General features: G+C 40.5%; 1 protein-coding gene across 2 annotated transcripts; it reads left to right on the plus strand.

Annotated features, from left to right (window-relative positions):
* Window positions 1-3,314: 3,314 nt before the first annotated feature.
* On the plus strand, window positions 3,315-27,788 carry LOC146449302 (uncharacterized). 2 transcript variants are annotated; one of them, XM_085101168.1, is made up of 5 exons: window positions 3,315-3,451; window positions 14,301-14,723; window positions 18,032-18,157; window positions 18,633-19,152; window positions 19,848-27,788. In XM_085101168.1, the coding sequence occupies exons 2-5, from the start codon at window positions 14,379-14,381 to the stop codon at window positions 27,401-27,403; spliced, it is 8,547 nt and encodes a 2,848-aa protein (XP_084957294.1). In that variant the 5' UTR covers window positions 3,315-3,451; window positions 14,301-14,378; the 3' UTR covers window positions 27,404-27,788. The 2 variants fall into 2 exon arrangements, with proteins under 2 accessions (XP_084957294.1, XP_084957293.1); XM_085101167.1 differs by lacking the exon at window positions 3,315-3,451 and adding an exon at window positions 10,879-11,020.
* The last annotated feature ends 130 nt before the right edge of the window (window positions 27,789-27,918 follow it).

A 27,918-nucleotide genomic window follows, 5' to 3' on the forward strand; every position in this document is an offset into this window, starting at 1 on the left:
TTTTTCTATAGTAAACGTGAGACATCTTTATCTATCTTGGCCCGCGAGGTCCTAGACTGATTTAGTTGCCAAATTTTCGGTTAAACAAAACTAGCCTTGAGGCACTCAGGTTAGCCTAAAAAACACTCCGGTTAGCCTAAAGAGCACTCCAGTTAGCCTAAATAGCACTTAGGTTGGCTTAAATAGCTCCCGGTTAGCTTAACGGTTAGCAGTTTATGTTGGGGTTGTTCATGCCTCGCATGCCTCACATGTTTTGTTCATGCCTCGCACGTCTGGCTCGCATATTGTAAACACTCCGCACGGCCCGAAAACGAAGAACGCGACTGAGAATTTAAAGAATTTGATAACATGACAGAAAACGTAACTCGTACCAGCCGAGTACAAAAAACGAGACCGAGAACAATAACTCGTGGCCCGAAGTCTTATCTCTCGGCCCATCGCGACCCCAAAAAGAAAAAAGAATTTGATAATGCTACCGAAACCTTAACTTGGTCCGCATCACGGCCCGAGTAATAAATTGATACGGTGAAAAATGTAGGAACTGGGTGTTAATAGTGATTGACTAAAGATGTGACTAAAGATGAACAACTTTGCGTTGACAGTCGTTGACAGGTCAAATATGCGTTTGTTAAAAGGTTTTCGGGAATATAAGCAACTCCTGTCTGTCACAAACAGCCTGTCAACCTGTTTGCCAGCTGTTGTTGCGATGTTCAACACCTTGTCATCGTTAAAACGTTAATTTGCTTGCTGTGTGTAGGTGCTTTCTGACTCGTTGTGGACCAGTTCATTTTTGCCAAGTTTAATTTCCACCATTTGGTTATCTTTGCTGTCATCTTCGCTGCTTTGTAAGACAGGACTGAACAACTTCTGCGCATAAGCAGAAGTTGGGGAGGTCTTGGCTCTGAAATGGTATCAATTTTTAAGGGATTTGTGTAAAACAACTTGGAGGGCCACCTTGTGCTGGGACTACTTGGAGAGATTTTTGTCAATTCAAGTTTAACATTAATATCACTGGTAGGTCTTTTCCGCTTGTTTTATGTAATTCTCGTTTCTCCCTTCGCAATTTTTCTTCCACGTTTCGTTATTGACATTCAAACTTATCGTAATGTTATTAAGTGAGCGAAATCGTTCTATGCGGGTCCTATTCGGCAAAATCTTCATCCATTGGTGCTGAGCAAACCGAACGCAGCCTGTGGGACACTATGACAAGCTACCACTAACTTTTCCCGCCCTTTCGAAATTAATCACGTGACGCGTTCTCCGCGCGATTCATTGCAGAAACATGAGACAGCGAAAATTGTAGTAAAAAATTGATACAGCCGGTGAAAAATGTAGAAACTGGGTTTTCTGAATAAGGATTGACTAATGGTGAACAACCTTACGTTGACAGTCGTTAAAACGTCAAATATGCGTTTGCCAAAAGTTGGCGAGGATAGAAACAAGTTCTGTTTGTATCAAAAGCTTGTCAAACTGTTTGCCAGCTAGTTGGAGCGGTTCCTGTAAATTTAAGTACAACATTAAAGGAGAAGTATCACGCGAATTTGCTTTCATTTCAAAACCCAAAAATGTTTGTCTGTCAGCGGAAACAAAGAAATAATTGTCAAGTTTGTTATAAATTATCACCCCAGTGCAAAAAAACTGTCGATTAATGCTTCTGGCCAGAGACAGAGTAGGTCGGTATGGATTGAAACTTGAAAAAGGTTAGGCTAATGTTTTTCAAGTCCTCGCATTTTCGTTTCCAAAAAAGGTGAGAAGAGATCACGAGTTGTTCCTTTCAAGAATTGAATTAATTTCTTTCCTCTCGTCATTCTAGAATTATTTGGCAGCTGATTGAAGGTCTTATTTCATCATTTTTAACAAAAGATACCAAAAAACCTATGATACTTCCCTTTAATATCACAGTTAGATTTTTTCTTGTTTTAAGTAATTTTCCTTTATTCTCCCTCCTCAATTTTTCTTCTAAGTTATGTTGTTGTGTTATTGTGTGTGAAATTGTTTTATGCGGGTCCTTTTCGGGGGAATCTTGCTCCATTTGCGCTGACCAAAACGAACGCAGCCTGTTGGATACTATGAGAAGCCACCGCCAACTTTCCCGCGCTTTCGAATTAATCACGTGACGTGTTTGAAAAAGGCGGCAAAAATTTTGAAATACTTTAACCCTTGGTTTGATCCACTGCGAAAGAAGTTGACATATTAGGTGATTCACCCCACAAAATAAATCACTTTGCCTGCGCAAACTTTATCCCGACCATTCAAGACATTTTTTTGCAAGGTTCGACATAATTCGATTATTCCAAAGGCGGGAGGGATTGTTCACTAAATGCCTTATTCCTTAGCACCAAAAATGAGCAAAGATCCAAGCATAATGTGTGTCCATTGCTTTGAACTTTTTAAAAGACAGTGTTTATACTAACTTAATATTGTTTTCCTTAAGGGTTGAAAGGGTTATACCTTATCAAAATAATATAATGCTGCACTGTTATCTATACAATTGATCCGTTATTAAGCGCCCCCTCCCCTCTCCCCCCCCCCCCCCCCCGACTGGAAACCGGAAGCGCTGTTTGACCGCTCTTAATTACTATCCGGACTCAACACGCTCATGTAGATTCTGTCATGGACTGTTGGCCAAATTAGTGTTAACTTTTCATAACTTTCACTGACAGCTCTTTGAGGTCTTTGAAGTTTGAAGAACCATTTCCTTGTTAGGCATGACCCACCTTCGCAGGGACCGTGAGAATTGACCTGATAACTTGTTCTCTTTTGTTTCGCTTGATAAATAATGTCACGAAAAACAAAAGCAGTACACGATTAAGCGTGATTTGAATTTTTTTCCCACAGTCACAAACACGCTCGACGACTTCAACTAAATTAGTTTGTAACTAGAAGGATTGAAACATGAAATTTCTAGGGCGTGGAACATATTTGAAAGCGTGGAGCTGATGCCGCGTGTTGTTATATCGTGTCGAATCAGATCTGCACTCTGTTGGAATTTTAGACAATTAACTTTCAAACAAACTTGTTGTTTAGTTGTGTGGTTACTGGACTTAGGATTTACTGTAACTGGTTTACTAATTACACCTTTTGCCCTTCAAACAGAAAAACAATTTTTCTTTCATATGGAACTGAATATCATTATTCTTGCTTCGTTAATAAGATATAAAAGCCCTTAAAGTGACATTCTATGGCGTTATTAGAATGTCATTCGAAGAGTTTGGATAGTCTATTATGTCCTTACAGAATTAATAACCTTTGTTTAATCACTCGTTCACGTGATCTATATTCGCTTGTTTACTGAATAAAAACAAACAAAACAGCCAAACAGGAATGCAGTATGTACACTGCAGATGCATTCACGACATCGCTGCTTACCTTGACACGTTAGAATGTAGGCATGCACTAAGGGGAGCCGAAAGTTCTAAGTATCGTCTGAAGGCAAAGGAATCACTACGGGGTAAGAAGATGACATTTATACATACTACTGAGTGCTAGCAGAGAAAAAGGAGCGTCTTCTCCCAGGAATATTTTGGTAACTTACAAATCCATGTTATCGTCTAAGACCTGTAAGACTATTGAAGGCTATCCAAGAATTTGCAATTACAATGTACTAGAAAGATGAAATTCCCTACACGCAAACGATTATGAATACAAGGTATTGATTTTAAAGTCGTTAAACAAGATTGAGTTTGCCAGATAGTGTAGATTTTGACCATTTGTAAACGCCCGAGGTTCTTATTAGGAGGGGGGTCGTTTGTCATATACAGGGCGTTAATTAGGGAGTGTTCATTGAGTTTCTTCTAACAAGTGTTGAGAGCATAATTTGCTGTGTAACAGTTCTCGCAATACAGACATTTCGTTGATTAAATTGAAGGAAGGCAAAGCGCCAAAGCGTGATGTAAGCGCAGTGGGCGCGTAAAATAATCGTCAGAATGACTGAAAACGATAAGGTGGTTGGTTTCTAAAGACGCTGTGGAGCTGCGTCCGCGGGGGAGTGGAAACGAATGTTTGATTTAATCAACAGAATTAATAAGTTAATTTGGCAGCCGAAAAGAAATTGAAGTACTAACGTTTCGAGCGTTCTGACAAAGGGGTTCCTGCTTCTTGTCTTTGTCTTCCCTTCTTTTGAACAACGAAATGTTTGTTTTGCGACAATTAATGTATAGCAAATTATGCTCTGAACACTTGTTAGGAGAAACTCAATGAACTTTTCTCCCTAATTAACGCCCCGTATATCATAAACGCCGCCGGTTCGGACGAAGGGCTAAAGCACGGAACGTTTTTCGATTCTCTTTGCAGTGGCCAAATTATCTTTAGTTATCAACTCTGTTGATAAACCAAACATTTTTCAGAATGAAAGTTTCGAAGTTTTCCCACGCGATCCGATCAGCTCCTGAGAGATTGGTAGCTGTTTATCAGCCTGTTTTATTTTTCCCTGGCCGTTCAGGATCAACAATCTTTATTGAGAGACTAAGCAAAAACATTTAGAACTTTAAAGAATGTTACCCACAATTCTTAATTTGAATTTGGTCGTAATCTGGCGGAACTCGGCTGCTAAAATTAACCCTATTTTGTTTAAGCAATCAGCTGAGTTAATTCACTTGTTATGATGACTTAAATTATTGCCTTTCTGTGTCCTCCGTTTTAAGAGGGGAGGTGATGAGAAGTAGGTAGTTGTTAGGGAATTTGTTTGAATTTTTCACTTACTCTTTGAAGGGTCGTAAGCAGTGCGTCGTTCCTCCAAAGATTAGAATAAAAAAGGCAAAAAAAAAAAATAAACAAACAAAAAACCCAGTAGATTAACCCTTTTTACTCCTTGAAGTTGAAAAACATTTGTAAGTTTCGTTTTTTATTAATGGCTGGAAAAAGGAACACAACCAACGTAAAAATACTGCTTATAGATTTCATGTGAAATACATGCTGTAGGATCAGTTTGTTTTAAAGGTGCACTGTCGTGGAGATTTTGCTGTTTGTTGGTCAAACCTTCTAAAATATTTGACTAAGAACACCAAAAATGAGCAAAGATCCAAGCATACTGTGTGTCCATTGCTTTCAACTTTTTTAAAAGGAATATGTTAATAGAACTTGTCGACCGAGACAGTGTTTATACTAACTTAATATTATTTTCGTTAAGGGTTGAAAGGGTTACACCTTATCAAAATGATATAATGCAGCACCGAGAGAAAACTATGAAATGATTTCTCCGAGGAAGAACAAAACATAATAATTTGTTAGCAATTTTTCCAAAATACACAGAAAGAACTTGAAAAGACTGTTGCAGTCCATTTCCATCGTAGCCATCCTCAGCCAAAGATAATTTATAGTAGTTTCTGTGCACTTGTATGGTTATTGTTAACAAAACTGAACCATTATTTGAGCGTTTACAACCGGCACTCAAATATTTTTTTGGCTGTTCAAAGTGACACTAAAATGAGGTGACACTTCCACTTTAATGCAAGTGCCATCCTGTACTGCTTTTATAACTTGGGTGAGAGCCACGAGTAGAAAAATCGGGGACAGGAAGGGAGCTAACGAAACGAAAGTGTACGTGGTAGAGTTTGATCAAGCGAACCAGCCGAGGTTTTCGCTCAGCTTCGCTTTCTCGAGTGATTATGCGTGTACGTTGTTTGTTCTCGTAATTTTTTTTAGCGCGAGAAAAAATCATTTTACCTACGATACCCAGAAAGACACCCACAAATGTGTAGATACAGGGGCCTGTATGAATATACTCCTAGTTGCCTTTACGTTTACGCCCAGTCGTTTGTTCCGTGCCGGCAAAATACTGAGCATTTCTGCCTGCGACGCTACATTGGCAGAAATACCATTTTCCGCTTGCGCAGGTAGGATATAATTTAATATCGCTAGCAGTCTAAAAATGAGTATTCCTTTAATAATCTAAACCCAAACTTGCTGTTTAAGATTTCGCGGAATCTTGATTCCTATCAAATTTAACACAAAAAAGATAAGTACTGTTAGCCAAATGAAAACTCAGACGATTTAGACATTTTTGCAGAAAATAACTTTTTGAGAGTCACTGGGTGTTTATCACAAAATACCTCTCTAATGAGACCGTTTATAGATTCTTTGCGCTTATTATAGACCATTTTTAAGATTTTGTGTCATGAAAAATTCCTGAATCATGATTCCTTTCAAATCCATCAGACAAAGATAAGTATTGAAGGCCACAAAACTCAGTTTGAGATTCCGGGATCTCGTTCAGGCTTGCGGCACGGGATTCCGTACAAGCGTAGTCTAAGCCTGAATTTTTTGTCAGGTTTTATTTTTGCAACCTCTAATTTTTTCGTTCTGCATTGTATTGACCCATGTCCTTGTGTGCCTTTTAAACAATTCAAAATATTATTTGACCGCAAGCCAAACTGTTATAACAGCTATTATTAAAAACCGGATCATTTAGTGTATAATGCATTTCCAGGGATTTGATTGGCTTAACGTTAACTGCCATGATATATGAGCCATTATACCATGTCAGAGAAATAGAGGCCATTAAATTGTCTTCTGGTTGTTCTTGCAAAGCGCAATCAGCAAGATCTAGCAATATTTCTTGATTGCGTTTTACAAAACAATTATTCCACTCGCGCTTGTTGGATATGAAACTGATTATAGCCAACTCGGCGCGTGCTATCTATCATCTCATATCCAACGCGCACTCGTGGAATATTTGTCAATTGGTTTTTTTAAAGAACAACCCAAATTCTTGCAAGCAAACACTTCCAAATATGGTCTGGAACAAAGTTTAATATTTACACACGCAATCGAACTTCCATTTATCAAAATTCAATTATATCTAACTATTAATCAAACATTTTGAAAGATCTCCTGGAACGCAAAGTGTAATAGGCCTATTAAAATTCACGTCAGTCAAGCATGATGTTGCACTGAAAAACACTTTTTTCATTGCATCTTCCCGCCTAGAACAGAGTCCATCTTCTTCGATCTTGCTTCATCAGTTCTTTGCAATGTCAAATAATTTGAAACCAGCTAGAGAACATAGCATCACACGATCAGATTTTACAACTTCATTACTGTCAAAGGTCGTTTAATCTCGATGCTTCCCTGAGGAAAAATGCACTTGTTTTGCCCCAGGACAAGTGGCTCCGGGATGCGTTCCAGGCTAATTCAACAACATCAGGCTCCATATAAGTTGTTTGTCTTTGTAACGTATATTTTTCCAAACGTTTCAGCCTAACAAAGGAGTAGCCTTATTCTACCGATGCTGCAAAACGAAGAATGTTGAGAACGCTATCCGACTGCTGGTCGACGGTCTCCGCTTCCAAGGTCGCGTGGAGGATAATCGAAACGGGCAAAACGATTCCAAAATGCTTATTTGAACAAAACATTATGTCATGTTTTTGGCCACTTAATAATAAGATCGCTAAAGCACGGACAGGCTTTAGTCACGAACAAAGTTGTTTATTGGAAGGGGTCACTTACATATTCACTGACACATGAAGTTCGGTCGTCCTCTTTTTAATAAAGAATGCAAACACCTGGAATGACAAATAGATAATTTATGGTTTCGTTCAGTTCTTGCATTTATTAAAAACTCGACGTTGATATGGTAACAGCCTGACATTGTTGGTAATGAAAGTTAGTGAGCGTTTCTTTATATGGTACTGTTTATATACTGTACGAGGTGGTTCTACCTTTGAAGTCTGTGGATGAAATCCTAAAGTGTGACCATTCAAATGAAAGCTACTGAGCAGTACTTTCCTGTGGTGTTGTTTATTATGCTGTACAGGGTGGTTTCGGCTAACGTTTGAGTCTGTGAATGAAATTCTAAAGGGTGGCCATTCAAATGAAAGCTACTGAGCAGAACTTTCCTCTGATGCTCTTTAATCATTATGCTGTATCTCTGGATCATTCATCTCTAATGAAGCGCAACCTACATCTTCCGGCCACAATACCGCGATTTCGATTTGAAAGGGAGAGATTGATTGGTAACTTTTCTTGATCTACCTCTTACACAATGGCTTTGATTTAAAACCACTGACAAAAAGACCCTACTGTGCAGAAATTCAGTAATTATAGCATAGTTTTAAGATCCATAAATAGCCATTGAACAAACATTTGAACAAGCCCTCCTGAAATCAACGAGGTGCGACGTGTTGACTCTATGTAGTGTTGTTTTGTTATACATGCATTTCATCCTCTCCTTAAGCAATCACACTTGCGATCAAGATAGGGAAGGTCGATTGCAAGAGGTACTGCACGCACTTCTTTATTCAAGCAAAATTTCTTAAAGAAGGAAAATGAAGAGACTAGAAGCTTATCAGTCGCGCCCACCGCCATTTTTTGTTCTGGAAGCTCCTAGTCAACTCGGGGTAAATCATTAAGATAACTACCAACGAAATTGAATTTCACGAATGAGGATTTTTAGAAAACAAGACAATCAAAAACAGATGTGGAATAATGTATCCGATATTTTATGAGCCAGTTCTTCTCACCAAAAATAGCTCTATCCAGGGGCCAACTTCCTGTCAATATTTGCTAGTCTGAAAAGGTTTTGTACGAGTGGACCCTAGTGGGCAACATAAGGGGTCTTGTGGGAAATTATTGAGAACTAAGCGGCATATTATTGTTTGTAGGCGGTACATTTGCTGACTGCCGGTACATTGTGAGACTGAGGGCTGGTTTTACATCAGCCTTAAGAGTCTACGGAGGGGGGGGGGGGGGGGTACTCCCTTATATAAGCTCTATAGGTATGTGTAGTGCCTAAGGGTAAGATTTCAGATGCTTTGTTCATTCTTCGTTGTCACGCGGGCAAACGTCTGTATTTAGGCCCATCCGGAATCATTGCTACGTGCATTTGGTAGACAACTTACTCGTGTTGGTTGTTCTAATTTCTGCTGTGCTACACCGTGCTGACGAGAGCCAACCAGCTCGAAACAGCTGTCCACGGTTGCCGCATTCTGTTGATTCTCGGTTTGGTCTCTATCATGTCGCTGTCGAGTTAAGTTTTCTACGCAGTCAGATCAGCCTTGCAGTCCTTTGAGCTACTATGATTTTTAAGCCTGAAAACGGGTATGAAATTTAGAGGCCAGAGGCCCGTTTCTCGAAAGTCCCGGTAACTTACCGGGCCCGATAAGTTTATTTTTAAATGTTTTTTCTCCGGTTACACAATGATTAAAGACAGGGTACTTGGCCAATGTTTTCACAGAATTATAAGATTTTAAAATTTGGTATTCAAAGCTAACAAAAATTGACTTCTTTTAAGAAACATTTATCACCAAAATCACTTATCGGACCCAGTAAGTTACCGGGACTTTCGAGAAACGGGCCCCAGGTCTGAAAATTAGGACTAGGTATAAATTTTAGAGGCCAGGTGCCCGTTTCTCGAAACTCCCGGTAACTTACCGGGCCCGATAAGTGTCTTTGGTCATAAATGTTTCTTAACAGAAGTCAATTTTTGTTAGCTTTGAATACTAAATTTTAAAATCTTATAATTCTATGAAAAGATTGGCAAAGTACCATGTCTGTAATCACTGTGTAGTCGGCGAAAAAACATTTACAAATATACTTATCGGGTCCGGTAAATTACCGGGACTTTCGATAAACGGGCCCCAGATCTGAAAAAGGTACCGGAAAATTACACAGTTTGGACTAAAATAGGGTCAGGGTTTGGAAGACCGAGCCCCCCCCCCTCCCCTCCCCCAACAATTCTGTGGAGTATCCCCCCGGGCATTCTCAGGAAATGACATGTGCCTCTTTCAGTTAACCCGTTAAATCCCAAGTGCTCAGATCTTATGTCTCTTTTGAGTATCACTATACTCATTCAAACACAGAGATCATGAGGCTGAAATGTAGGAAATAACGACGTCTTGATGCTCAAAGAAATTCTCCTAATAAGAACCATACCAAATATATAGAGAATAGTAAGGAGAGTATACATGTTGATACTGGGACACAATATAAAGTAAACAAACGCTAATGACGCTAGTGAGGGTATCTGCATCAAAACCAATATAAGGTTGTTATAAAGGAGAACGCTTCTGTCTGTGTATTCTACATATTAACGTTTACAGATTTTGGTTTGGTCCAATGACTTCAGAGACAGACACAAAGCCATATTTTTTTGTGTGTGCGTGTTTGGAGAATGTGTTCACCAGCAATTACACAATGTCTTTTAAACGTGAACAAAAGCTGCGGTATGCTTTTGTTTATGACAAATTGCAATAAAGAGCTTTGAAATAAGATCACCGCCTTAAAAGTTCCCTACAAGATGCACACGAAGAAGGCTTGGAATATCAAAAAACTTGTCAAGTGCAATGTTTACCACACTTATTACTTCACGTATTGCCTTTACCAGCTTCTCGTGTTGTGTTTGACGTGACAAATGCTGCGCTTAACGCTTTGCTAATTTCAACAAGTATGACTAAGTTCCGACATTATTGTAGAAAGCGATTCTTTCGAAGATTTGCATAAGAGTAACAGCAGGGAGAGTTTTGAATAACAAACAAAGAAGATGTTAACTATCTGAAGAAAGTAATAGTTCCGTCAAATGTTTTTTAAACTTTAAATCTCAGTTTGTTATTAGTGCGGTTTTCTTTCTACGAATAGAACTAAAATCCACTAAACATGTTCTTTATTCAAGCAAGCATTGTTCGTAAATGGTTCAATTAAAGGGCCTACATGTGTATTGTCAATCGCTGTCTATTCATCATATCAGTACAAAACCTCCGCCGGGAAATAAAATTTTTGGCATTCCTTCTCTCCTTTGAGATTACGTGCCCTTGTCGACTTGGAGAATTTTGATTGGGTTTTTAAACGCAACCTTTCTGGAACCTCTTTTGTGAATCGGGGATTCCTTTGTCCAAAACCTACGACCCGGAACTTGATAATATATTCAACACAAGTCCTGTTCGACTTGATCGTGAGTTGGAGCTTGTCTTCGAGCTCGCTAGCAGGTCTGAAAACAGCTCGATCAAGTCCGACTTTGTTGTGCTGCCATATTGAACTGAATCAAACCATTTGTCGCTGTAGTTACGAGGAGGTATCTTGCTTTTGGGTAAGTGATTTGTTTGCTTTGCCTCTAAACTTGGTTAAATTTTCTCGGAGCTGTCACTGCGATGTAGGGCGGTGGTCACGTTTCGTTATTTACACGATACCTCTCGGTAATAATGCCACACTCGTTACCCTATACTTCATATTTGTTCAAAGAACAAATGAAAACGTTTGCCTTCGACCCCTGTGTATCGCTGACTGAGTTAACAGTTACTGATGTAATTGAGCTAGGGTGTCGTAATATAGTTTAAGCTGATCATGAGTTCTGTATAAAATATTCATGTAACTATCGGAAAGAAAAACACATTTTGCGGCTAAGTTAACTAACCAACCGCAAAACTAAACTATTTGGATCTAGTTGGTACTTAACGTCTAAAATCAGGCCATGAATTTCAGCTGGTGCAGTCAGCTCTCTAAGTCAAAATCGAAGACTTTAGATTCATTATTTCAGTCGTAAAATACCGAAACACAACACAATTCATTTTGGGAGATTTTATTTCAGGCTTCACAATGCAGGATTTGTTCACGAGCTTGCAAAACTTCGAAAAACATTTAAGGTCTTAAGACAGGACCCTAGGAGTGACAAGGTTATAACTCATAAATTTTGCAAATGACGTTGTTTGTCTTCGTTCTCTTTAAGTTTGTTTACAAGTTAATTTGGTTTATTGACCAAACGCTAGTCCTTCTTCAAATGAATGCATAATTCCAGTATTGACAAATGATTTCGATATTCACGCGAGGTGCTTTTTGGAATTTGTGAATCAAGCCTTGCGCTATTTTGATACCAGCATGAAACAGTTTGAAGCAAATTATAAATTCTCCGACAATTATAGACAATTATTTTAGTAATCTTCGGTTTGATTGCACTAGAAAGTTCCCAAAGAATTAATTTGAATACAGTTGCATGTCTTGACAGGTACAATTTTGTAGTCTACGAATGTTTTCGATCAAGAGTTTTTTCCAAGACAGAGTGAACTATGACGATCGAAGTACCTACCTTGTTTAAACTAGGCCGTGATTATGCATGCGTGTTTTTACTGATTGTGAAATATTTTCTCCGAGGCTTGAGAAAAGGTGACAAGCTTTTGTTTTAGATTGCAAAACTTTTCATTTGAATTGAGGAGGTGAATGGTCAAAAAATTCCCTCATCAGGCGCAATTCACTTCGAATTTTCCAGAAAAGTTGCGCTGTTATATATCAAGAATGCATCTACGTAAATCAGATAAGAGACTTTTCTATTAGTCAAATGGACCAAAGCCAGATTCTAAAGACCTATATGCGCAGATTGTAATAATAACGATGCGGAACGGTTGCGATTTTATAGCTTGAACCCCTTACCGAACAAAGATGTAGCAACTAACAGGATTCCAGCGTTCCACAACTTATCTAAGCTAGATATCGTCGTTTTTGAATTAGATCAGTTAATCCAAATGTCGAGTTTCCGTGATTTGAGCTGAGCTAAGCACCATGAGCTGTGAACGGTACACAGCGCATATATGCAGATATAGTCAGTTTCGATTACAGAGCTTGATTGTCATGTTAATATAAATCTTTTGGCAAGCCAAAACACGGCCTTTGCGATCGATCACTTCACATTTACACGATCACACTTTCATTTGGGCATAGACAACGAAACTCCCAACTATCTTTGCAGTACTATTTGTGCAAATTCGTTTTCCAAAAACAACCATGTACAAGGATTAGTGGGACAAGATTGACGCAATACAAAAACATTCATATAATCCTTAAAACACGTACGCATATCCTTGAACATTGACGTTTACTAGCTTGTTGGGCGAACAGTAGATTTAAAGCATTTTGATCATTTTTCCATACTGAAAATGCGACTAAAAATCTGGAGCTTCGCGTGCCTCCTCCCTATTTTCCTATTCACCGCAACTATCAGCGTTGAACGCCTGACCGCCCCTTTAAAGAGAAATTAACATCCACGAACGTAGCTCATGGACGATTGAAAATGTCGGTCTACTCTACTGTTTACAATAAAAACGTCATCGATTCGTATTTCCGGTGGGAACTATTAAAATCAGGAAACGGAAATGAGAGTTTAAAGTCACACTTAGATGAGTTTAAAATGTTTTATTTACAGTGTCACGTGATGAGAAAATACCTGACTAATAGCGTCCTAAACGGTGACGTCACAAATATTTGAATTTTTGAAATTATGGGATTTGTTAGTATATTCGGAAAGAGCACGATGAAAAATGCCTACTTGCCAAAAATCAGCATCTTATTGCAATTTGGGGGCGAGATATTAGCTCTGTTATACCCTGATGACTCCATACAAATCCTTCTAATTTTGTCTCAGTTCTTATCGTTTGGAACTGAGAAAAAATTAGAAGGATTTGCATGGAGTCATCAGGACATAACAGAGGTAATATCTCGCCCCCAAATTGCAATAAGATGCTGATTTTTGGCAAGTAGGCATTTTTCATCGTGCTCTTTCCGAATATGCTAACAAAACCTATAATATCATAAATTTAGTTTTTGTGACTTCATCACTTTTGGACTTTATTGAGCGGTAAAACGAGCGGTACACCTATGTTTTCTGGACTAGCACCCAACTGCCCAACTGTCAATTAGGTTTAGATACAAAATTCCCAAAGGATGGGCTAGAAATTAATCTTTCTGAAATTTCCCCCCAAAAAAGCTCTAAAATTCGTAGAACAGTATCTATACATTTTTATAGTATAACAAAAGCATAAGGAAGATATAGCAAGAAAGAATGATAATGAGGGAGACTAAAGTCTTGATTGTAATTGTAAACCCTATTGAGATAAAGCGTCATCCATCCATCCATCCATCCATCCATCCATCCATCCATCCATCCATCCATTCGTTCGTTCGTTCGTCCGTTCGTTCGTTCGTTCGTTCGTTCGTTCATTCAGTCAGTCAGTCAGTCAGTCAGTCAGTCAGTCAGTCAGTCAGCCAGCCAGTCAGTCAGTCAGTCAGTCAGTCAGTCAGTCAGTCAGTCAGTCAGTCAGTCAGTCAGCCAGCCAGCCAGTCAGTCAGTCAGTCAGTCAGTCACTTACTCACTCACCCACTCACCCACTCACCCACTCACTCATTCACTCACTCACTCACTCACTCACTCACTCACTCACTCATTCGTTCATTCATTCATTCATTCATTCGATCGATCGATCGTTCAATCAATCAATCAATCAATCAATCAATCAATCAATCAATCAATCAATCAATCAAGCAATCCATCAATTAATCAATCAAAGCATTCTGTAAAGGTATTCTATACTATGATATTTCAGGTTGAGTTAAATTTCGAATCAGTTGAGGAGGATCACCCAAGCAGCTAAATACCGAGGGATTGAAGTGAGGCTGCCATCATGTCCCAGCGTCGATCTTCAGCAAGATCCTTGCCTTACGAGCCACGGACAAAGACTGTGGTGAAGGATGAAGAGGGCGGTCTCGATCTGCTGACCGAAACCAACCAAGAATTGGCCGAGGAATACAAGTTGTTACTCAGTGAATACCAGATGCTGAGAGAGAATTACGAAGAAGTGGAGAAAAAGTACCAGGATACTCAGAAAGAGAATGTCAAAGTCAAGAGGCACATGGAATTAAGTACGGAGAAGTTGAATCGAGAGAAAAACAGTTTGGTGAAACAAAAGGACGATATCAATGCGCAGAATGAGAAGCTGCGCAAAGAACTTCGAGAAAAGAGCGCTAAGGTAAGCCTTTTCTAGCAGGCTCAATATAAACAGTTCTCAATTCTATTCTATCAAACAGTGGGTCATGGAGTAATTCTTAAAAAAGTAAAACAACTAGAGCTCTAAAATCTTGTGGGCATGGCGATAAACAAAGGATACTGTAAATGACTTTCGATCCCTTTCAACTTTTTGTGCCCCCAAAATTCCCAAAATTAAATTAAGATATTTTTGTTCTAAGAAATTTAATTCTTTTGATTTCATTTCTTGAATTTATTTTCAATTCATTTCATTTAATTTCATTTTAAACTTCTTTTGAATTCAAGAAATTCCCTTTATTCATGACGAGATTCACGAGGTTCTGAAATTGCGGACCCCTACTATTTTGCGCTAACGGCGAAACGTCGCGAGGGGGTCTAGTTTTAAGGAGGCTCGCAGCAGTTTTTCTGGACTTAAAGTGAAGGTTTTGAAATTATAATCTCGCATAGAAGATAAACTTCGATCTCCTCCATATACTACAATATCATTTCAACATATGATCAAAGTTAATTTTCTCATCGGCAGCAACTATTACCATAGCAACGGAAACGCATAGCCTATCATTTTAAACATTGCCGATTATCTCGAAATATAGTCAGACACTTTGTGACGAAACTTTAGGGATTTAAACTACTCAATCTAGACGACTTGTAGGTAAAATTAGAAAAAAAATCTGTAAGATCATAAATATCCACAGCACGCAAACAGCAGGTAAATAGACCGAGACAAACAAAATAAAACTCTTGTTTGAATAAAGCGAATAACGACTAAAACTTGACCAAGATTTAGCCTTCTTATCTAATACCGATTTCGGTTCATGAGCCTAAAACTTACGGGAATATCGAAAAGAATTCTTATTTTAACTGCTTGTAATTTAACAGCAAAATCAGTGGGTGAATTTTAAAGATATCTCGATGTATGCAAAGTAGGAACTTTTTCATTCATCTGAGCTTTATTTTAATTGTTTTCAAACATAAATATCTTAAAATCGGAGACACCCATGAAGCTCAATATACATTTAGAATGTTTTGCTATGAGGAAAAACCTTTTAACAGAAAAGAAAAAGTGTCGAGTTTTATTTTGCCAGAGATATTGGTGAAAAATGCGGGAATAAACAAAATCACCCGGTAAAAATTGATTCCTTATTTACTTGAAAACGTTTTTACAGATTTTTTTTATTTCACCTACAAGTTGTCTAGATTGAGTAGTTTAAATCCCTAAAGTTTCGTCATATAGTGTCCCGGGCTAGATTTCCAGATAATCAACAATGTTTAAGATAAGAGGCTTTGCGCTACCGTTGCTATAGTAATAGTGTTTGCTTGGAAACCGATGAGAAAATTAACTTTGATCATATGTTGAAATATTGATGTAGTATAAAGGAGGTCGAAATTTATCTTGTATGCGAGATTGTAATTTCAAAACTTCCACCTTAAGTCCAGAAAAACTGCTGCGAGCCTCCTTCAGAAAGAAAGAGATATTTTTGTTCTAAGAAATTTGATTCTGTTGATTTCATTTCTTGAATTAACTTTCAATTTATTTCATTTCATTTCATTTTAAACTTCTTTTGAATTCAAGAAATTCCCTTTGTTCATGACCAGATTCACGATGTTCTGAAATTGCGGACCCCTACTGATTTTGCGCTAACGGCGAAACGTCGCACGGGGGTCTAGTTTTAATCCCCCCCCCCCCCGCCCCAGCCCCTCCCAGCCCCCAGCATGATAGTCCTTTTAGGATAATCATATTGATCACTTGTCTGTAGAATCCCGGTATAGTTTTTCAAATGAAACGGTCCACCAGCATCTAAAATCAGTATTTTTTAAAATGGACACGCTCACACAGAAAATGATATGACAACAACTCGACCGTCACTAGCACCTCGCTTAGGAATCAATTTTAATAATAGCTTTATCGTGATTGGACAATAACTGTGCACAATTATACTTGAACACTACATTGTGTTCAATGGAAGCAATGCCAATTATCCCCCAGTCGTAACGGAAAATTCTTCTGACTTTATTAAACCCCTAAAAAATTAATCTAACTTTGAATCGAGGACCGTTTTCTTTCCTTGAGACTCACCTAAACAACAATCATTGGCCTGATGGAGAAATTCTCGATAACGGAAATGTGTCGCGTTCAAGCTGATTTACCTTTTTGGATGAATTCAAATACCTATAATTATCAGCGCCTGAAGGGCATAATTGTAATCTTGCTGTCCAACCGCTTACCTCAAGCTGACAGTATATGAGTGGATTAAATATTACTGTCCCACGTCAACAAAGTTGGAAGTTGAGATCCATGGATACGACTCGGTGATAATCGGCTAAGAACATCAACTAAGAGTAGCAAAACAAAAACGCCTGTCTAGAACATCGCTTCCATTGAAGACGAGTGATCATTATGATCAAAAAGACGTTTCGCTATTCACTAGCGCAAAATCAGTAGGGGTCTGCTATTTCAGAACCTCGTGATTCTCGTCATGAGATGGAAAAATTCCACTGTTATCCCATATATTACAAACCACTTGAAACTTGAAAAGAACCATTGTATCCCAAAAATCTGATAACGAAAACAGTTACCGAAAAATGATTAGATACACTGGGGTATGTGTTGCTTTTTTTACGGGGAGACTGAGGGGACGAGGGGGGGGGGGGGTGGGTGGGTGGGTAAAAAAAGACCAATTTTATTCATAGTTACAACAAATGTAAAATAATGCTTAAAGTATGAGGACAGTTCGGACTTTACTTGTCTACATGTAAAGGAAATACATCATGAGCATTTAGCAGCAGCTTTATCTGGTTTTAGTATATACCAACAAGTGAATAATGCTTTTCGTGCGTTCTAATTGGTTCACTCGGAGGTGATTAGCAACATTCTATTCACTTCCGAGCAGCTGAAGAGAAACATGGCTTCCCGTAGGTACATTGGTCCGCTAGTTGTTCAGCTTGTGCGGGATATACGAAAGCAATTATTCACCTCAGTGTCGGTGAAAGAGGTTGATATAAATATCCACCACTAGTCACCTCCACTTCGGTGAAAAACTGATCGGTTGGGTCAATCTCATTATTTCCGATCAGTGATTGAGGAATGCCAATCGGTCTCTAGCGCTCGGTGCATAGATTACTTTGGCACGTATAAGTGAGACCACACGTGTATGGGGGACAGGAGGGATGGGAAGGTTGTAGAGGGTGTCTGCATTAGATAAAGAATAGGGCGCACAATTTTGTAGTTTTAAAGGTACCTTGATAACATTTCGGGTAATAATGTGTTTGTTTGTAATTTTACTTGTCAAGGTTGGAGACTTGCAGAAAGTGTTGGTTGATGCCCAGAAGAAGGCAGACGCGCGAAAGGAGGAGCTTCAGACTAAAACTAAGCAAGTCGAAAAGCTGGAAGTTGTCATAAACGATCTTCAGAACAAGGTTAGAATTTTTAGCCTTTAAGCCCCAATAGTGACTGTACTAGAATCTAGGTTCTCCTTAAAATATCACTACTTTTTCAAGAATACTTTAGTACGTCGATTTATTCCATTTATCGATTAGATGAGAGGTGAAACCAAACAAAGGTCAACTTTCCGGATGTTACGTCGTCGACATCAAAGTTCGTTCATTCATTCATTCATTCATTCATTCATTCATTCATTCATTCATTCATTCATTCATTCATTCATTCACTCACTCACTCACTCACTCACTCACTCACTCACTCACTCACTCACTCACTCACTCACTCACTCACTCACTCACGCAGTCACGCATTCGTTCGTTCGTTCATTCATTCATATGTTGTCCGTTCGTTCAATCGGTCATGAATAACGCACTGTTGATTAGACTAACTAGTATATTGACTGACTGACTGATTGATTGATTGATTCTATTGTTGCATTTGATTCTTAAGGTCATCCCGGAGTTAAAACAGAAACTGAACAAAACCGAAGTCAACATAGAAGTCGCACAGAAGAAGAGCAGCCAACTATCTATTGAGCTCGATCAGGCTGAAGATCAGCACGACGTGGATGAACAAACCATCGAGAAGCTGCGCCAAGAAAAGAACGCTCTCATGGAGAAGTTGTCCAGGGCCGAGCGCGACATTAGAGCTGCTGAGGATGCCCGCGACAGAGCCGAAGATCTGGTGTCTTCTTTACAGGACAATGAGAAAACACTACGCACCAAGAATGATAAACTGGATTCAGATCTGCTGTCCGCGCAAGAGAGAATAAGAGAACTGGAAAATGAGCTCAACAAGAGGCTTGCAGAACCAGAGCTGAAGACTTACAATGTCAATGTCGTAGAGATTGAACCTATCTTGGAGTCTCCCCCGCCTGGGTTTTCCTTTGGAGATAGCTTGCTTAGAGACGAGAATGAGATACTGAAAAAGAAGGTCGAAGAGCTGAGCGATAAAGTAAAGCGACTTGAAGGTAAGAACACTTAGTACAGGTTCCAACCAGGGATGTTATTATAGGAAACAGCACCATATAGAAAGGCCTGCTGTAAAACTTTCTTTTGATCACACTCATTTGGTTACATGTCTGGTTTTCATCCAAGAACTCAAACGTTAGACCCACAATGTACAAGAAAAATAAGCTACACAACAGAAAGCACTGTTCAATAGCTTTCATTTACATGATCACACCACCCTACGATTTCATTGACAGAGTCAGAAGTGAGAGTCATCTTGTACTGTTCTTGTACTGTACTATTCAAGAGTTTTCATTTGAATAGTCACATTACATCATTTCGTACACAAAAAATTAAAATACTTTGTACATGATAATAAATATCAGGAGAGAAAAGACAAAGTCGTTTTCATTTTACATGGTCACACTGTGAATTTAAAAGTTAATACCACTTCGTCCAAGATGGCAACATGGCGGAAACTTACTGCTGAGTCTGCAGTATCGCAGAAGCATACAGAAGGTTACATCTGCATAACCAAGTGAAGGGGTCATTCACAAAATCAATAAGTTAGAGCCATATCATCGGTTCAAGGTTTTTTTTATTGCAAGCGAAAGGCTCAAACAAAAATGTTTAAGCCAGACACCTAGGCTTAGTTGTCATGGATGGTAAAAACAATTGATTTTCCCGCTGAAGTGACATGTTGTTGTTATTATAGGCGAGAACTACGACTTGAAGGCAAAGCTTGATGCCGCTTCTAAGGATATCAACAAGTGGGAGGAAAAGTATGAAGACGAGAACAAGGAAAAGAACAAGATGGTGGCTCAGCTTGAGAATGAGAAGGGCAACTATGGACGGTTGAAGAACGATTACAATGACCTGAAAAACAAGCTAGCGAAGGCCGAGAGGACGATTGAATACGACAACAAGGAAATAGATAAGAGGGACACAACCATAGAAGACCTGAGAGCAAAAATTTCTGAATTGGAGAAGGAGATTGAAGACCGAGAGGGTACCATTGCCAAACTTGAATCTAAGTTGGACGATTTGGATAAGGACATGGAACGTCTACACGAGACTGCTCTGGAATATCAAAGGAAACATGGCGATCTGGACAGCGATTACAAAGTCAGTGAAAAGGAGAAAGAGTCGGTGCAGAGGGACCTTGACGAGGTATCCAGGAAGATTGCTGAGTTAGAGAGCAAGTTGAGAAAATCCGACGAAGAGAAGGATTATTTTCACAAGGAGAACGCTGATCTCAAACAGAAGTTGCTGCGATTGGAGGACGACTTTGAGATGACTGCGAAGGACAAGACGGTGTTTGAGAATCAAGTGCAAGATTGGACGGACAAGACGAGCAAGCACCGCAAGGTAGCAGAAAATTTGAAGAAGAAGCTAGCTCAAGCCCAGGAAGAAGCCGAGCAATATAAGAACGAGTTGGCGCAGAAGAATAACAAGATTGAAGAGCTCAATGATAGATTATCAGATCTCAAGTCAAGCTACGACACAGCCCAGACTGATCTGTTAAGTGCCAGGGCAGATTGTGATTCTAAAGAAGACGAGATTAAGCACTTGAACAAGAAGCTGGACAACAGGGAAAACGAAATCAGCAGACTTGAATCTCAGCTGGAGAAAGTAACGAAAGAGAGGGACAATGCCGAAGTTGAACTGGCTGGTGTCCTTGAAAAGCTTCAGCATATGGAACCAAAAAGAGTTGTTGATGAAATCAAACCGGTTGAGGTGCAAACTTCATACAGTGCGCCGACAATAGACTTTGAAAGCGACCTCGCCCCACTCCGTCAGAGGATTTACGAACTCGAAAATGAAAACAACGGCTTACACAAGGCTGAAGAACATCTCCAAAGCGAACTCAAGAACGATGAAGACAAAATCGCTTCATTGCAGAGGGATCTGAATCGCGCCAACTCCGAAAACGAAGACTGGGAAAGGAAGGCGGCTGATATGAGGAAGAAAATCAATGTTATGGAGAAAGAGGAAGACGATCTGTTGGATGCTAATAAGGATCTGAGGGAAAAACTGGATGACCTGAGGCCAGAAGTTGAGAAGCTGCAGAAGAAGGTTGAAACTCTGACTCTTGAGAGGGACAAGCTAAAGGAATATCTCAGCGATTCCAACGCGAAACTCACGCAAAGCAAAGAAGACTACAATAACAAAACTCTTGATTTTTCAGAACAGGTGAAAGTAAACTCCACTCTTGGAAAGGCGGTAAAGAAGCATGAAGCTAACTTAGAGTCACTGGGACAAAAAAGCAAGCGGCTGGAAGAGGAGCTAGAAAATCTGAGGCCGCAACTGAGGGCAGCGTTGGCCAAGAATGAAACACTGGAAGCTGAAAACAAAGAGTTAGACTCTCGCAACAAAATTCAAAAGCGAAAGATCGATGACCTGCAAAAGGAACTGCGAGAAGAGATTGAAGCTAAAGAGTTGCTTCAACAGGATGTTGACTCTTTGTCTTATAAGCTGAACGTCGCTGAGGCAAACATCAAGGCGCTGACGAAACAGAAAAGCGATTTGCAAAGCCTGGTGGATGAGTTAGAGACCAAACTGAGAAAACTCAAGCCAGAGCTGGAACAGACCCGTAACAAGCTTAAAGAGAAAGATCGTATCATTAGTCGCCTGGAGTCAGATCTGAAAGAGAAAGATTCGCAACTTACCGCAGCCAAACGAAAGATCACTTCTCTAGAAGACACTGTCACCTCCTCCAGAAAAGAGGCAGAGGCTCTTAAGAGTGCTAATGAAATCAACCGCAATCGCGTGAAGGAGCTTCAAACCCAAATAAAGGAGATGAATAATAGCATGCAGAGTGCGGTGGCAAACGTGTCCATCGTTCAGTCAGCGCTCCCTGTCAGCTTCAGAGAAGAAAGACTGCGCAGTAACCCTGACGAGAGAGTCCATGACTTGGAGACACTACTTAAAAAGAGCGAGGCTCGCGAGGATCAGCTTAGGCAACAGTTGCAACTCTACGAGAACCGCCTTCCACAAGCAGAAGCAGACGCTAAGAAAGCTCAAGATAAAGCAATCGAAAACCAGCACACCGTCAGCACACTACAAAGAAAACTGGAGGAGGCCAAGAAAATGCTGGATAGAAGTAACCGAGAAAAAGAAGACGTTAAGAAGGAGTTAATGGAACTTCGAACGCAATTGACGGTCTTGGAAACCAAAGGCTTAGCCGACGCCAATGAAATCAAGTCCTTAGAGAGTCAGTTAGAGCAGGCTCACAGACGTCTGAATGAGACACAAGAAAAACTGTTGGTCATTGATGAAGAACATGTACATCTTCGCCTGGCTTTAGATGTCCACGACAAAGAAAAGGAAGATCGTAATGCTGCGGTTGGTAGATTACAAGGCAAGAAGGGCGATCTAGAGAAGAGGGTGGAATTCTTGGAATCCGCTTTAAAATCAAGTCAAGAAAACGGCGATGCACTTAGGGATGATAGAACCAAGTTGCAACAAGAACTTAATGACTTAAAACGTGTAACTCTGGCTGACTTGAAGCGAAACCTCACCCGGATGCAGGGAGAGAGAGATCGTGCTATAGAAGACTATAAGGCGTTGGCTGCAAATGTTGAGGATCTTGAGAATCAATTGGCAGAAGCCCAGGCGAAGAAAAAAGACGTGGAAAGGGATAACGACGATCTAGAGGCAGAGATACGACAGCTAAAGAACGAAATCGAAATCAACCGCAAAAAGACCGAGGATTTAGAGGATAAGATCGAAGTATTAAACTTGGAACTCCAGCGGGACGAAAAGGACATTGACGAGTTGAAGGAAGTAAAGAACAGGCTTGAAGACGAGGTCGCCGACCTACAAGTTAAACTCGCGGAAAAACAAGATGTCATCAACTTCTCGCCCGTTAATGTTGCGCAAGTGGACACCCAGTATGCAGCCGCACCAGGGTTTGATTTTGGAGCAGATCCAGACGCTCTAAGAGACCTTGAAGACGAAAACATGGACCTCAAAGAGAAAATAAAAAGAGGAGAAATGGAATACGATGTTCTGCGCCAGCAACTAAACGACTACAAGAACAAGCTGGGAGACTCGGAGGGGAAGAATCACCGCCTCGAGACAAACCTTAAAGATGCAGAAAATCGTATCAAGGAGCTAGAGAAGAAGTTGCCCGACGCAATAGATGAGCTAAATCTGATGAATGATAAGTATCGTTCCGCGGAGCGTGAACTCGAACTCTTAAAGGACGAGTTGCAAGATGCACAGAGCAAGTTAAGTACTGCCGAGGCACAGGAAGTTGCTGGATTGGCCAAACTAAAGTCTCTAAAGCAGCAACTTGAAGCTGCACAGAAGGACCTACTAGACAAGAATGATGAGGTTATCGAAAAACAACGTAAAATTAACGAGCTGTATGCCATTTTGGAGAGTGGGGATAAGGACTCTGATCGCTTGAAGCATGTTATCGAGGAGCTGAGAGAAGATGTTGACAACAAAGACAGAGAGAACAACAAGCTGCAGAAAGAGCTACGCCTTACACAAGACAACGTTGCCAAACTGCAAGCAGCACTGGAAGAAATGGAAGCGAAGTTGCACGATACGGAACATGAGCATGAGGAATACAAAATGAAGGCCGATGGACTGAACGTAGAGATTGAAATGCGAGACCGCGCTCTGGAAGAAGCTCAAAGAGAAGTTGATGACTCACGGGACAAACTAAAGGCTGCAAAGAAAGAAATGGATACCCTTCGTAGTCAACTCAAGGAAGCTATCGTAGGCTTAAAGGCTGCCAATGACGAAAAGAAGATTCTTGAAGCAAGAATTGCAGAGCTTCAGAGGATCATTGAGCAGCTGAGAAAAGAATTGACAGCCAAAAACAGTGCGGTTGCTACTAAATCTGGGGTTAGCAACGCTTACTTAGATGACCTTAGAAACAAGCTCGCGGAATACCGACAAAAATACCAGGAAGTCAGCAACGAAAAGATGAGACTTGAGCTTGAACTTCGGGATAAAGATGTCAAGATTTCTCAAGTGTCTAGTCCATCTGATGCACTACGTGAAGAACGAGACCGCCTCAAAGACGAAGTTATCAGTTTGCAAGCCGCCCTTAAAGAAATTAAGAGGAACAACCAGAAAGCTCAGAGGGAAGTCGAAGAACTCCAACGTGGTTTAGTGTCCAAAGACAGCGAAATTCTGCGCTTGGAAGATAAAATCCGTAAACTGGAGGACGAGAAAGAGAAAATGAAAAAGGACCACGCCAACCTAGAAAAGAGGAACTCCGACTTAAAGGTCGAACACGAGAAGCTCAAGTACGAGAAACAGAAAGTAGAAAACGAACTTTCTCTAATGAAGAAGAAACTCCAGGCCCTGCAAAACCAGCTGAACGCGGTGGATATTCCTAAACAGAACCAAGACGTTGTGAGTAAGAAGAAATATCAAGAATTGGAGGCAATTTGCCAAGACGCACTTCGTGAGAAGGAGAAGGCTAAAAGTGACGCGACCGCTTACCGCACAAAGATGGCGAGACTAGAAGCCGAGATGAACGAGCAGAAGAGAGAGAAGGATGCTTTGGAGGATGAAGTGATTCGCCTGAAAAATATCGAAGCTGAACTCAAAAACAAGCTCCAGAATGCGCGAGACAGACACAAGGAAGACAAAGACAAGAATCTAGAATGGCGTAAAAATAATTTTGCTCCTTTGGAACAGGAACTACAGAGAGCCAAAGGGCAAATCAAGAAGCTCGAGAAGACAAATTCAGGCCAGGAAAAAGAAATCGAGGATTTGAAAGACGAACTTGCTGATCGTGAAAAACGAATTGCCGAGTTGGAGGATGAACTTGAAAACCAGGATGACACCGATGCTGGACCCCTTGACTCAGTTAACATCGATATTAGAGGAGACTCGCAAGCACTTCAAAACGCCCTGGATGAAAAGGCAGATGCCTTGAAAGAAGTTCAAAAGCTTAAAAGCAAACTCTGGACTCTAGAACACGACATGGATATCCTCAAGACAAAAGAGGCTCAACAAGAAAAGATGGTAAATGAGGTGAACAACATGAATGATAAACTGAAAGAAGAGCTGCGTCAGCTAAAGAAAGGAAACTGGGATCAACAAGGATCGCAAAGCAAGCTTCAACAAGAGATCAATGATTTAACACGCCAAGTTAACGCACTGAAAGAGGACAAGATAGACCTTGAGAAAGACATCGAGGAACTCCGTGATGAGCTCAACGACGTGAAAACCGAAAATCGAAAACTGATGATGGAGAACAAAGAGCTCAAGATTGATCTGCAGCAACTAGAAGTCAAACTACACGAGTTGGAGATGGGCCACAAACTAGCCAGAGACGACAACGAAAAGATACGAAATGATTTGTTGAAGGCAGAGAACGAGAATGCTGATTTAAGAGACAACCTGAACAAACAAAATGACATCATTTCGGTGCAGACGGTTGCTGAAGTGGAGAATGCCCCCCCGATGTTTTTTGACGATGATATGGATGGAATAAAGAGAGATAAAGACAAGCTGCAAATCGAGCTGGATGCGGCGGAGGATCAGGTTAAACTGCTACAAAACGAGCTTGAAGACATGCAAAGCAAGAACGATAGACTTCAGGATGAATTGACTGAGGCCAGACGGAGACTTAAAGAAGATGAGGCAGACATCAAAAAGCTGGACACCGAGGTAGAAAATCTTCATCATGAGATCCAGCTGGCAAACCAAAACAACGACGAGTTACAAAACGAAAATGACGATCTCAAGGACGCCAGAAATAATGCTCAGGCTGAGAACGAAGATTTAAAAGCGGAAGTTAAAGATCTGGAGAAAGAATTACAAAAACTAAGCAAGGAGAAAGCAGACTTGGAAAGAGAGTTAAAGAGAGCCGGTGACGCGCCCATCGTAAAGAGAAGACCTTCGCGAGATCTTTACAACGAGAAGGAGAGGAAGATCAGAGAGCTAGCAGACAAAATCTCACAGCTTGAACGGGAAATCCAGAAGGGCGGAGATGAGCTGTCATCTCTGAGAGATGAAAATGAAGATCTCCATGCGAAGAACAAAGACCTCCGAGATGAAAACAACTACCTCCACGGCAAGTTAACCCAGATGGATAATGAAGCAAAGAGGGGCAACAAGCAAATCGAGGATCTTGAAAAGGAAAATCAGGAACTTCAAGATATGCTAGGAAGTGGAAAGGGTGGGATGGATCCCTCCAAAGAAAACGAACTGATGAGAGAGATTGATACACTGAATGACAGGAACAACAAGCTTCAGAAATATCTGGACCAAGCCAAGAAAGACAAGAATGACTTGAAAGAACAACTGGATGAGTACAATAACAAGTTTGACGATAACAACAAGCAGTTATCTGTGCAGATTACGTCACTTTTCGGAGGTCAGAGTGACTTATACAAGAAGGAAATTGAAGAGAAAGACGACAAAATTGACAAGCTGCAAAAGGAGAAGTTGGACTTGGCCTTTGAATTGGAACGTTTAAAAGAGGAGTGCGATGCAGACAAGTCCACCCTTTCCGACCTGCAAAAGAAAAACGATGATTTACAGAGAGACAACAACTCCCTGAAAGACGACAAGGCCAAGCTGGATAACAAGCTTATCGAAGAGATGAACTACAGCAAGGTGAAAACTGCTGAGCTGGAAGCCGAGCAGGATATTTTGAAGGGCAAAATCAAAGATAAGGAAGACCTCGTTAAGAAGTACGAAAAGCAAGTACAACAACTCCGTGAACAGCTGGCCACCTCTGTACCCAGCGACCAAGCTTCTACCACCCTGATCGTGGAACGAAGGCCTAGCCAGCGGCAGCATAGTTTAATGCTGTCCTACCAAGAGGGTTTGATGAACAGACCCGGTGGGTTGTACCGCTCCGTGAGCGAAACAAGTCTGCCTAATGGAGACGTCTCCAAATCGAGCGACAAATTGGACCACTCTGAATTGGGCGAGGTCCTGAGTAAAGAGCTTTCCAGTGGCAGAGGAAGGAAGTCCAATGCTTCTGCTGGTAGAGACCACGTTGGCGAGAAGATAGAAGCCGCTGAAACGAAACGTACAGAGTCCGAACCGGACTATTCCAGCGTGTTTCGAAGCAGCACACCGATTGAAGAAGTAGAAAAAAAGGGTGGAAGTGGAGATTCAGGTAGCAGCCGCTACGGTTCAGGAAGAGACCGAGACACGACTCGAGACAGAGGTAGTCGCTACCGAGACAGGGACACTGACAGCACCAGGGACCGTGACAGGAGAACGTCGGCAGCAGATAAGGAAAAGGGCAAGGATCGCAGCAGAGCTGAATGCCAGCAAAGCTAGATGTGAACAATACTAGAGACCGTAGAGCAGGCTTATTTTGAGTAACAAGAAACAATTCTCTAGACAAGTTAACTCCATCATAGAATAGTCTCCATGATATTTTTCCTAGTCAGCGCCTTTCACACAGCTTTCGCAAGCAAATTCAATATAAATTTGAAATCAATGACCTAAATTTTTGCATAGAGCATTGTAGCTTCGTGATTTTGTGATACCGATTTCTTTATTTTTGCTAACCATTAGCTGAAAATACGTTTGTTTAGCAGTCCACTCGATTTATAATCGAACTAGCTTAATTTAAATTCACTCAGGCGAAGGATACCGAATTATAATTGTTGTATTTTTCGTTGATATAAGAGTTAATAAACCTTTTCTGTCTACTAGCAAAGGTGCCGTATTGACAGTTCAACAATAGCTCTTGTACGTTCTCGTCGACTCTCGCCCAACCTACTCTAGTTCAAACGTTGGTCAAATACCATGCATTTTCCATCAGGTTTGATTGACTGATCACCGAGTAA

The sequence above is a fragment of the Pavona decussata genome, unplaced genomic scaffold, assembly GCF_977016875.1.
Source record: "Pavona decussata unplaced genomic scaffold, jaPavDecu1.1 SCAFFOLD_602, whole genome shotgun sequence".
Taxonomy (NCBI): Eukaryota; Metazoa; Cnidaria; class Anthozoa; order Scleractinia; family Agariciidae; genus Pavona; species Pavona decussata.